Source organism: Oryza sativa, chromosome 7, assembly GCF_034140825.1.
Source record: "Oryza sativa Japonica Group chromosome 7, ASM3414082v1".
Taxonomy (NCBI): Eukaryota; Viridiplantae; Streptophyta; class Magnoliopsida; order Poales; family Poaceae; genus Oryza; species Oryza sativa.
In genome coordinates this window covers 11,959,320-11,970,851 of record NC_089041.1, presented here as the reverse complement: position 1 = coordinate 11,970,851, position 11,532 = coordinate 11,959,320, and the positions used below count along the sequence as shown (strand labels likewise).

General features: G+C 43.1%; 2 protein-coding genes across 2 annotated transcripts; both read right to left on the bottom strand.

The window, feature by feature from the left end:
* Positions 1-5,167: 5,167 nt before the first annotated feature.
* LOC4342978 (protein PIN-LIKES 7) lies at positions 5,168-8,272 on the bottom strand. The gene is given in 10 exon segments (XM_015792017.3): positions 5,168-5,530; positions 5,938-6,123; positions 6,217-6,269; positions 6,348-6,448; positions 6,528-6,914; positions 6,986-7,048; positions 7,050-7,111; positions 7,206-7,330; positions 7,663-7,733; positions 7,818-8,272. Coding segments are annotated over 9 exon segments (1,236 nt in total). The 5' UTR covers positions 7,704-7,733; positions 7,818-8,272; the 3' UTR covers positions 5,168-5,312.
* LOC136351089 (pentatricopeptide repeat-containing protein At1g63330-like) lies at positions 7,924-11,136 on the bottom strand. Its single transcript, XM_066312541.1, has one exon. The coding sequence runs from the start codon at positions 11,086-11,088 to the stop codon at positions 8,047-8,049; it is 3,042 nt and encodes a 1,013-aa protein (XP_066168638.1). The 5' UTR covers positions 11,089-11,136; the 3' UTR covers positions 7,924-8,046.
* Between the last annotated feature and the right edge of the window lie 396 nt (positions 11,137-11,532).

Genomic DNA, 11,532 nt, shown 5'->3' with positions numbered 1-11,532 from the left:
GCGCCGGGAGTAAAGATGGGACTCAACCACAAACTCGTGCATCACATAAAAAACCTAGAAAAAGGAGAGGATGTGAAGAGCAGCTCAACCCAGATCTTGGAGGAGGGAGGCTTGGCGTTGCATCTCGCTGGAGGGGAAGGACGAGGAAAAGGACAATATGCCACTGTTATGATGTGGTTTCAACAAAATGCCACTCAATAGGATACACGGGATAAAATACCACTTAATACATTACATTCAAGATATTTTGCCACTTTGAAGAATTTCACCTATTTTATATTATTTTCGCCCTGTTTTCTTTTCTCCACGTGGAATGACTGAAGTGCCCTCGTCTTCTTTACAAAGATGAGATCAATCCCTTGTCGATCCAAAAATCCACCACGCCCTGCCGCTCGCCCGCCACCTCCGCAGCGCTGCCCACCCACCGCGCGGCTCCTCTAGCGCCGCCGCCCGCGCCCGCACTCCCCTGTCCCTCTGTCTCTCTCCCTGTCTCTCTCCCCAGCGCAGCTCACTCGTTCGGTCCCCATCAGCCGAGCCGCAGGCCTTGGAACTCGGTTGGACAAGAACTTCTTCTGCTGCTATGAATCTGAAAAGTTGAGTTTGATTCTATTTTGTCTATGCCTGTTATTTTTATGTCTGCTTACTACGAATCTGAAACTTTTGGATATGACTGCTGAAGTATAGATCGATCTGATCTATTTGGATCAGCCAAGGGCATTTCAGTTATTTCACGTGCAAGGGAGAAAAAGAAACATGAAGAAAATAAAATAAAATAGGTAAAACTCTCCATAGTGACAAAATATCCTGAAGTCTGCGTATTGTATGGTATTTTATCATGTACATTTTATATTGAATGGTATTTTATTAGGACCACACCATAAGAGTGGCGTATTGTCATTTTTCTCGGGGAAGGACCGGCGGCGGCGACGTCAAGGGGAGCGGCGGCGAGCCGGCGACCTTCGTTCGCGAGAGGGGAATCGTCGCTGCGGCACACGAGCGACGCGAGGAAATTTTCCTGACCTCCCGACACGTGGGATTTTTCCCTTGGGACGTGGATCTGGCCGGTCCAGAAAATGGGCCCATGAAATTTTTCCGCCCGGACCGGCCGCCCTGGGAATAGGCCGGGCTGCCAAATGAGCCCTGATAGAGCAGGAACCCTTTGCCATGTTCGTATTCCAGAGATATAGTGTCGCCTTTGCCATGAGAACATGCTAGGTGCACTAGAAAGCATTCCACCGGGAACAAATTATCCATTCCGTCAGAGGAAGAAAATATACTTCCCACACTGCTGTAACAACAAAAAGAGCTTCATGATATAAGTACAAGAGGCTAAAAGCATTCAAAATAAATAATAGCCAAACACTAACAGATCCTACAATAATAAATTGTATTATTGTACTCCCTCCATTCCAAATCGATCTACATATAGTTTTTTTGAGGTTATTCCTAAATAATTTACATATTTGTGTTCATTCATTAAGTCTATTCGTTATTTGTGCATTGGAGTAAATGGACATTGATGTATATATCCATGCACATAAGTATTTATAACCCACATGCAATATCTTAATTTGATATTGGCTAGAAAATAATGGGAATGGTGCATGCATCAAGTTTGTTGCTAGAGTAAATATAGTATGAGAGAGTTATTAGTTTTTCTTGGTCTTGGTGTATCTATGAAATATGTAGATCAATTTAGAATGGATGGAGTATACGGCAGGAATTAGCACCATTTAGTTATGTGCAATGTATTAGCTGCATCTGATGCTAAAAGTTCCCCAGAAATAACTAGTGCCCAACAAACAGTGTGAAGAAATCTAAAACCAGTGTGAAGATCATAAGCAGGCAAAGAATATTATATTACCATTTTCGCACTACTGCATTAACCTCCTTGTGCATATCCTTCTTTTCTATATAGTTGCAATCCACTCCTATAAAACAGCTAATGAGAGATGTTAGGTCCCGATCTTCCGATAGGTATTGATAAACAGTTGATTTGGGCGGAGTCGCGACACAACTCGATCCGGCTTCTGAATGAACATGCTACTGAGCCCCGCAATCGCAGCACCACGTCTTCTCTAGTTATCAACCGTACTGAAACCCGGTTGACCTCGCCGAGAAGGCTAATCCCTGCATATGAATCAAAGAACACAAGCAAGAACAAGATAGATTGCAACCAAATTGCATATGAATGATTAAGTAGTCGAATTTGGAGTTTCACAAACCGATCTAGCGGCGAATCTATTCTTGACAGAATAATCTAAGCAAAACCCGACTCTAAACGATGACGGCTACTGAATAAGTATCATTAGGGACGTCCTAGAGTTGCCCTAGGGCGCACACCCCCTTGGGCTAAGCCCACGACACAATTACAAAGCCCAAAACCCAAATCAGATTCGAACTGGATGATATACGTGGCTTGTTTTGCAGAATCCCGGTAGCTCAGTAGGAATTTTGATGTGGGACCAAAACCATCTGAAAATAGACTCCATAAGCTTTCCATTAAGTACTCATGGACACCGAAATTCCTTTTAGATAAGCGGCTAAGTCCGTTTGAAGTTGATGCTGTCAGGAGACCCGAATCCGAATCCAAAACATATAGAACTTTGTCTCTTGTTTTCTATGGACCAAAAGTGATGTGGTGAGGTAGAAGTGGACTTGGAGAAGGTCTTGGTTTGGTCCCCAATCAACTTCTTTAATCATCCATATATTCCTTACACTCGGTCTCTTTTCTTTCGCCTAAGCAAATACCTCTGCAAACGAAAACACACAAAATTCATTGTGTAGCAATGTTTGTTTAAATATATAACCAGTAAATCTAATGTAGAATATATGCACCTTTGGTTGATTAATACATAAGGTAGTTATGGTTATATCCGAGCTAGTTGTGTCCTTATCAGCAGCTTCTCATAGAGCCACGTCATCAATAAATCCTCAGCCGTTAGATACGATCTACATGTCCAAGCTTTTTTAGTTACCTGTCCACCTATGTCGAAAAGCTCGGTTACTGGTCAAATCCAGCCCAACTTAACTTGCTGGCCCAGAGCATCCGATCCCCCAGCCTCCCCAAATCGATGAGGCATGCGAGCAGTCTGAGACTCCAAGTGAACTCCCACACGCACAACCCTCGATGGTGGCAGCGAAGGCAATTGCTTCTGAGAACAGATACCATCATGATAGGTAGCCAAGGGTCAATTTTAATGGATGAATATATTTATGTTTCAGATTCCCTCTTTCCATTCTACCTATATATTCATATAATTCTCGCAAATAATCGTCGATCTACTAGGCCAGTTCATTTTGCTCCTGCTGCTGAAGTTTGTTCTCGCTGGATTCATATACCACCCTTTCACCATCATCTTCTTCAATCGCTCCAGCGAGCTAGCACAGGTCAGTGTACGCCAGCGTCCTCTTTCCTTTTGGTCGACTGATTTAATGTTTTCTCCAAAATAAAACCACCATTTCAATTCGTTACCATATGAATTCAATGTTTACAGCATGGTTCATACTTAGTAGAATTATTTTCCCAGTTTGCTATCTAACGTTTATTTGCCCGGAATTACATGTTATTTTTGGTTATTGCCATTGAAGGATGTGGCAAACAATATCACTTAGGCTGCGTTCGGAAGTGCCCATTCCCAACCTTTCTTTTTCGTTTTCCGTGCGCACGCTTTTCAAACTACTAAACGGTATATTTTTTACAAAAAGTTTTTATACAAAAGTTGCTTAAAAAAATCATATTGATCCAATTTTTTTTTTAAAAAAGCTAATACTTAATTAATCATGCGTTAAACACGGCTCCGTTTCAGCCTTAGAATATAACTCAACAAGTGCCACACTTTACACCGATGGGCATGTTAAGCGGATGATATTTTCTAATTAGTATTTCAGTCACGATCTTTACATGATAAAATTATATTAATTAATATATCCATAGTTAAATGTTATTTAAGATACTCCACATCAAGAAAGAGGTCAGATACGCATGTTAGTTCTGAAATAGATTGGATTGGCTCCTGTCTCGATGCATATGTATTGGTTTCTTTCACAGTGAGAGGCTCAGAGCTTCATAGCTTAGCCCACACCACCAGTTACACAGCTTAGCCCACACGACCATTTCTCTTATAAGGCTGAGTTCGGATGAGGGAGATGGGAACCTAACTCCTGTGCACGGAAAACGGAGCGGTCCATTAACACGTGATTAATTAAGTATTAGCTAATTTTTTTTCAAAAATGGATTAATTTGATTTTTTTAAGCAACTTTCGTATAGAAACTTTTTGCAAAAAATACACCGTTTAGTAGTTTGAAAAACGTGCGCGCGGAAAACGAAGAAGAGGGGATGGGAAAAGGTGCATGCGAACACAGCCTAAGTACTTATCCCAACAGGTCAAGCGTTTCTGTACCTATGTCGTGGTGTAGTGTTATACTACAAATAAGCACAGAGTACAACACCTCCAAGGCTCCAAAGCATTCTCAATTTCTCCAGGAAGATGGTAATGACAACAATAAATGAATTAGCATCTACTTTACTACTTATGCATCGTGCTGCCCCCTTAGATTTACACGTTCCTTTCGTTTGGCTGTACGCATCTATGCCCCATACTTTGTAACACACATTCTAATATACTCCTATATCAAGCACACACTTCAACTTGCATTAAGATTCGGAATCCCTCAGCAACGCGTTGTGTATCGTCTAGTTAAAGCTATAATCTAGCCAACCATAATTTAATAGTATTATTTCTTGTTTTCTTTAATTAATATGGTGATGAATTATAGAACTCCAAAGTAAATGTGGTGGTTTTATTACCTCTCAATAGACGGGCATATACTAACAGACAAATATGTAGAAATAATTAAATAGGAAAATTCATTTTATCCGTTAGTGTGTTTTTTCAAGCCATCCACATAGTTATTGAAAAAATAGATGGTAATGTAAATTCGATAAGATTAATTAATACATGATATATCACTTCAAAAACACATAGATTTAAATTCGATCTATCTAAAATATGTTTGTGAATACACACACTTCATAGCCTTTTTTTTTTCAATCTGTATAGATCAACTTTTTAATAAACTTATATGTATCTGAAGTGATATACCCGTATATATTGATCTATCTTACTAAAAAATTTAAATTTTTCATGACTATTAGATGACATGTAAAAACAGTGAATTTGAATATCCCTTAAAAGATGAAAACCATTCCAATTAAATGAACCAATAGATTGGGATAGAAAAAAAACCGTGTGCCTAAACTGCTCAACTTCTTTTATACAGGTGGTGCAAACGGTGACACGAACAAGCCTCAGTTGGATCGACTCTTTTCTAGAGGCGTATTATTGTCTTCAACCTCCTCCCTTTGAGTTAGCTGAAATGCTGAAATCATTGCACTTTGACCTAAAGACGGGATGGACATGAATATCATGGACCAGGTGGTGAGAGAAATGGAAGAAACCAGGTAAGTCCACAGAAATATCACTGAGCATTCCTCCTGGGCAACATCAAACAGTTGAGCCATGGTTCCTGGATTAGATCACACACATGCAAGAGGTATGATCAGATGAGATCTCACTGGAAGCAGAGATAAATGCTTTAGAACGAAATGGTATTGCCTCGCAAAATAAGTACTCTCGTTGTATTTAAATATATGATACCGTTGATTTTATTCAGTTATTATACTTTTATAAAACTTTGATCACAACAGCTCTCAAAATATTTAGTGTAAGACATAAAAAATCATATAGGTATGTTTTTTTCTTCATGCTAAGTACTTTTACAATATTATAATTTTGTTAGCTACAAAAAATGTTGTATTGTAACAGAAAATAGAGGTCAACATTGTACATTAAGGACCAAATAAAATCATCAGCATCATATATTTAAATACAGATAGTACGAAGAAAATGGCATCTGTTATAGGGAAAGATTACCAATAGTCATTGCAGGTGGCAGCGCGAACTGCATCATCAGCACGTAGCGGTACAGCGGGTCGTGTGGCAAGAATCCGACCCAGTATGCACCATGAACTACTGCAATCCCCACTAGAGGAAGGATCATGTAGCGGATGCAGACGATCGCAATGATCACCGTATGCTTGAACTCCAACTTCCTTAGCCCTGCACAAACATTCAGATAAAGGTTCAGAAAACTCATGCACATCCAGAGCAAGTTCAGAAAACACACAGCTTCATGAGTAATTGACATCCTACCTTTTATCAGATTGCCACCAAGGATGAGGGAGACGCAAGGAATCGTGCCATTTCTGCAAGACAAGAAAAATAAACACTGAAAAATAGACAGAAATACTCTATGAAGAAGAACACTGTAAATACTAACTTACCCCATCAGTTGGATGGAGTCCTGGATGACTCTGAGAGGGGCGCCATCACCGATGACAAGAGATTTCAACCATGGAACTAGCCCAAAAACAAATCCAAGTATCTGAAGCAAGAATAACCAAATTTAGTCCAAGACAGGGTTGATTAGATGAAATATTGTGCTGGTTTTGTCAGAAACACACCGCAGATAGAGTTGGTGGTGCCATCAGCTCCTCGACAACATGGTGGATGGTGTCCTTCAAGTTTGTTGTTGTCCACGAGCCTTTCTTAGCAATCTCACTCTCTCCAGACAGCAATGGAGCTTCCTGAATTTCAGACAAGTTAATAGTACTAAGTTTTGTTCAGCCTACCATTTGGTTCTCCTCGTTGTGTTCAGCCAGTTTAGCTGACACCAGAAGAGTTGCCTCCTCATCGGCGCAAGCAGCTTCACCATTTGCTTTGAATTTCTTAGCATGATGTTCTTCATTGCTGTCGTCCAGGCCCTGAATGCTGTTAGGCTGGTGATACATTTGACCTCTCTTCTTCTTCATAAGACTGTACGTATGCGTCCATATGTACAAGCCACCAAGCTGCAGATACAGTGTGTGTCAGTTCTTTTGTTCAGCTGATCATTCAGTGAATGAGATTTTTTTTTCCTTACAGCCATGGACAATGATGAATAGGAGAGCCCAAGAGAGTGGCAGCGGCTGCTGTCTTTTCCGAAACGGGTTGCCATCTTCGTCACGGACTGCTGGGACAACAATCAGGAGCAAGTTGCCAAGATTTCCTGCATTTTTTTGTCAGTTGATGACACTCCTAACATTAGGATTATTCAGCAAAAATATGAGGGTAAAAACATGCAATCCACCTAGGAAAGTTACCAGCTGAGCAGAAGGCAATGATCATTCCTCTGAAATGTTGTGGTGGTTTCAAGATTTTACATGCTATCCAGCCTAGAGTGCCACCAGCCATGAATGTGATCCCTATGTTAATTGGCATAAACCACCTACATGATAGAATTCTTTTGTTAGTGCAGTGGAGTTACCCAGCAAACAAAATTTGGATATTGTATATATGGTCTGCCCAGATATTCGAAAAGTGTTCTGAATGAGAAAACTAGCTAGATATGTAAAGCTTGTCTACTACTTCAGAAAGAGAGTCTCTCACTTCTGCAAGAATCCTTATAAATTTCAGAAAGAGCTTACAGTTCAAAAAATCCAGAAAGTCTGGCTGAGCTATACATATTGTGTTGATTTTGGCAGTTATTAGAATGTGGAAATGGAATTTGGGCAGATTTTGTAGTAACTGCACTTGCATTGTGAAGACAGTGAAAACAACCTGTCAGAAAACGTGACCGTCTTCGCCAGGCTAGCAAACATGAGAGATGGTGCGAAGACAGTGAAAACAACCTGTCAGAAATCTCAACAAGATCAGCCAGAGACAATTAATACCAATTTTTCGCAGTAAATGGCTATGTGCTAATGAGAGCTCACCTTGTTCAATATATGATGATGCCTCCTGAACCAGAAGATGCCAAGCAGAGCAACCAAAGTTGGCTGAAGGTTCCCTGTGTAACAATTAACTAACAGGACAAGAGCATTTTCTTGAAAAAATTAATCTGTTTAATTCCTCATCAATAAACAAAAACAAGGCTACGACATGCATTCGCAACATGAATAATAGAATCAGACTTTCTTTTATAGGAAGGATTCTGCTCTATGTTTATTCTGCATTGACAGATTCCAGATTATCACCAGCTGAATTACAGAATTTGCTGTCCTTCTGTAACCACTTGTGACACAACATATTATCAAGTACCGTATTGTGTTCTTGGATATATCCAGATGTATGAAGATTAGTTAATAGTATCAAGCATTGATTCTCACTGGGACAAATACCTCTCTTGTCCATTTCTTTCAGCAAATTCAACGCTTCACTTAATTTTCCCTTCCGGCATAGATTGTCCACTATAGCAAGATAGGACGAGCAGCCCATTGGTGCACTTTTCGCAACAATAACATCTCGCAGCATTAAAGCCTTGTCCAGATTTCCTTCTTTACAATGATCTCGAATCATGTCATCAACCACATCAAGAGGAATTTTTCCTTGATTTATCATGTCCATAAACAATGAGGAAAAGTGGCGGGCAGCGCTTTCTGAAGTTTTCTGCTGCAACTCAACAAAAATTGTGTGCACTTCACTGAGTTTTCCAGCCTCACTAAGTCCACTGATGATGTTTTCAATAGTCAGGGCATTAGGTACTAGGCCCCTGCCCATTATCACATGCAACAACTTCAAAGTTTCCTGCATCTTTCCACGTTTGCAGAAACCATCAACTAAATTATTGAAAGAAGAAATACTTGCATGTCCCCTAAGAAACATTTCCTCAATCAGAAACATTGCCTGCTCAAGGTCACCAGCACTAGAGCAGCCAGTGGTAAGTACACTATAGACAAAAGCATCTGGTGTTATACCTGTTGCTAGCATTTCATTATAAAGATAGAATGCATTGCTGATGTCACCAACTTTGCAGCTTCCATCAATCAAACTTGTGTATGTCACACAGTTTGGCACTAATCCCTTAGCTAATATGCTATTGAAGACATTGCGGGCATAAGAAATATCACCAGACTTGCACAGCCCATCAATTAGGGCATTATAGCATACAATATTAGGATCTACTCCCTTCTTAGACATTTCATCAAGAATACCAAAAGCTTTTTCCCTGTCAGCTGTCTTGCAAAGACCTGATATCAACGAGCTGTACACATGCACATCCGGAACAGATCCATTCTTCTCAATCCCTGAAAGAACCCTAAATGCTGCTTCCATATTTCCAGAACTGGACAGATTATGAATCAAGATTCCATAGATACGGTTGTCAAGCATAACTCCCTGGTCTAACATGGACTTGAAAGTAGAGGACACCTTTTCAATATCATCTGACTTAAAGTAGCTTTCTAGGAGATCAATGTAGATAACATCATTTGGTTTTAGTCCAGTGTCAAGCATCCGCTGCACTAACTGTTCAGCACTTTCTAGATCACCATTCTTTAGATACCCATGAATGAGGCCACTGTATGTGAATTCATTTGGCAGCAATCCTCTCTCCTGCATCTGAGCAAAGTACTTTGTAGATTCCTCCACCCTTCCCACCTTAGATAGTCCAAATATAAGAGAATTGTAGCAGTACAAATCAGGGAGTACATTCACCTTTGTCATCTTATCAAAAATTTCACATGCCAATGAAACATTACCTTCTCTACAGTACCCTGAGATAAGAGGCGCATAAACAAATGCATTAGGCTTCAATCCTTTTGTAGTCATTTCCTCAAGGAGATCACTTGCCTTTTCTGGTTCACCACTTTGGCATAGCCCATGAATCATTATGCTATAAGTATATACATTAGGGGAAATACCAGCATTCTCCATTTCACTAAGAAGCCGAAAAGCATCCTTTTTGCTATGATGACGGAAATGTCCTTCAATAATGAGATTGTACGTGATGGTATCAGGCCTATGGCTATCTCTGACCATTTGCTTCAAAAGTAGAGAAGCCCTGTCCATCTGCCCCATCTTACATAGTCCCCGAACAAGATTGTCATAGGTAATTTTGTTTGGCTGCACACCAGCAGCAACCATCTCCTTTATCATCTTAAACGCCTCATCTGCATTGCCCTCCCTCATAAACCCATCAATCAGATTGGCATAAACTACGACATTAGGCTTTAGCTCAGCACAAGACATCTCGTCCAACAATGCCTTCGCCTCATTTGACCTACGGCTCTTGCACAGTCCATTAATGAGTGCGCCATAGGTAAACCCGTCAGGAACTAGTCCATAATCCTCCATGTCCTTCTTGAACCCAAACGCCTCTTCGACAGCCCCAGACCTGCATAACCCAGCAATCAGCACATTGTAGGTTACGGTGTTCAGGCCGCACCCCCTCTCACGCATTTCCACAAGCACCTTCTTGGCAGTATCAAATTCCCGGACCTTGCAGTAGGCTTCGATCAGAGTCGAGTACGTATACACATCCGGGGAAATCCCAGCGCCAACCATGAACTCTCGCACCTTCCAAAGCAGAGCCATGGCGTCCGCGCGCAGCAGATCCTTCAACAGCGCGTTGCAGCACCGAATGCTGGGAGCCATGCCCCGATCTCTCATCATCAGGACGACCTCCGCGGCGTCCTGCACCCTCCCAGACTTCTTGTAGGTATCCACGAGGACGTCGAGCACCGCCGGCGAACGGTGGCCAGAATCCGATAGCGCGCGATGGATGGAGGCGAGGACGACGGGAGGTGACGGGTAGGCGCGGATCATCTTGATGAGGAGGCCGTTGGCCAGGTTGAAGAGTGAGCCGGCGCACAGGGACATGGCCAGGTGGGCGAAGGCATCGGGGGCGGGGGCCGACGGCGCGAGCTGGGGGCTGGACCAGTAGAAGAAGTCGAGGAGGAGCTTAGGGTGGAGGCGCGGGGAGGAGGGGGACGGGCGTCGTCGGACGAGGGAGGAGATGGCGGCGGGGGAGAGGCGGGAGGGGAGGTCGGAGGAGGAGACGGCGAGCCTCCAGTCGCCGGAGCAGCGGGAGAGGAGGGTGGCCACCTCGGCGGCCACGGCGTCGGGGTCCGCGGCGGAGGACGAACAGGCGCCATTGGAGGTCGTGGTGGTGGTGGAGGAGGCGAAGGAGGGGCCGGAGGAAAGCGGGATCGGAAGGAGGCGCGCGGCGGCGAAGGGGTGACGGCGGCCGCGCGCGGCGAGGAGCATGGTGGTGGGGGAGAATTGGCAACAGAGCACGGGAACGGGATCTTCTGTGGATTTTGTGCAACTGGTTACTCCAGATAGTTAAATAGTGCTTCAGCCTGATAGTTGAGCCTTTTAGGCCACGTACAACTCGTAGCTTTGGCCTGTCGTCTGATGGCTCCACATCAGAGCCGAGCCTAACTAGCAGCCGAACGCATAGTTCCGCAGGGTGGCATTGAGCTTGCAGAGGAACCGCTCAAAGCGCCACACCTGGGCTGGGGAGCCGCGAAGCCACGAGCCGAAGCCTCGCGTTGGAGGAGTCGGAGCCCCGAGCGTCGCCTCATCCAGTCCCCTCGTGCACCTACCCCAAATCCCCATCTCACCATGGTCGTCGTCGCTGCTCACGTCGCCTTGTCAGATCCGCCGCTGCCGCTGTGGTCGTTGTCGCTGCTCCCCGCTGCCGCTAGG

Bases quoted from the DNA above. Each gene is read 5' to 3' on its own strand.
- LOC136351089 (XM_066312541.1), bottom strand. From the start codon at position 11,088: ATGCTCCTCGCCGCGCGCGGCCGCCGTCACCCCTTCGCCGCCGCGCGC.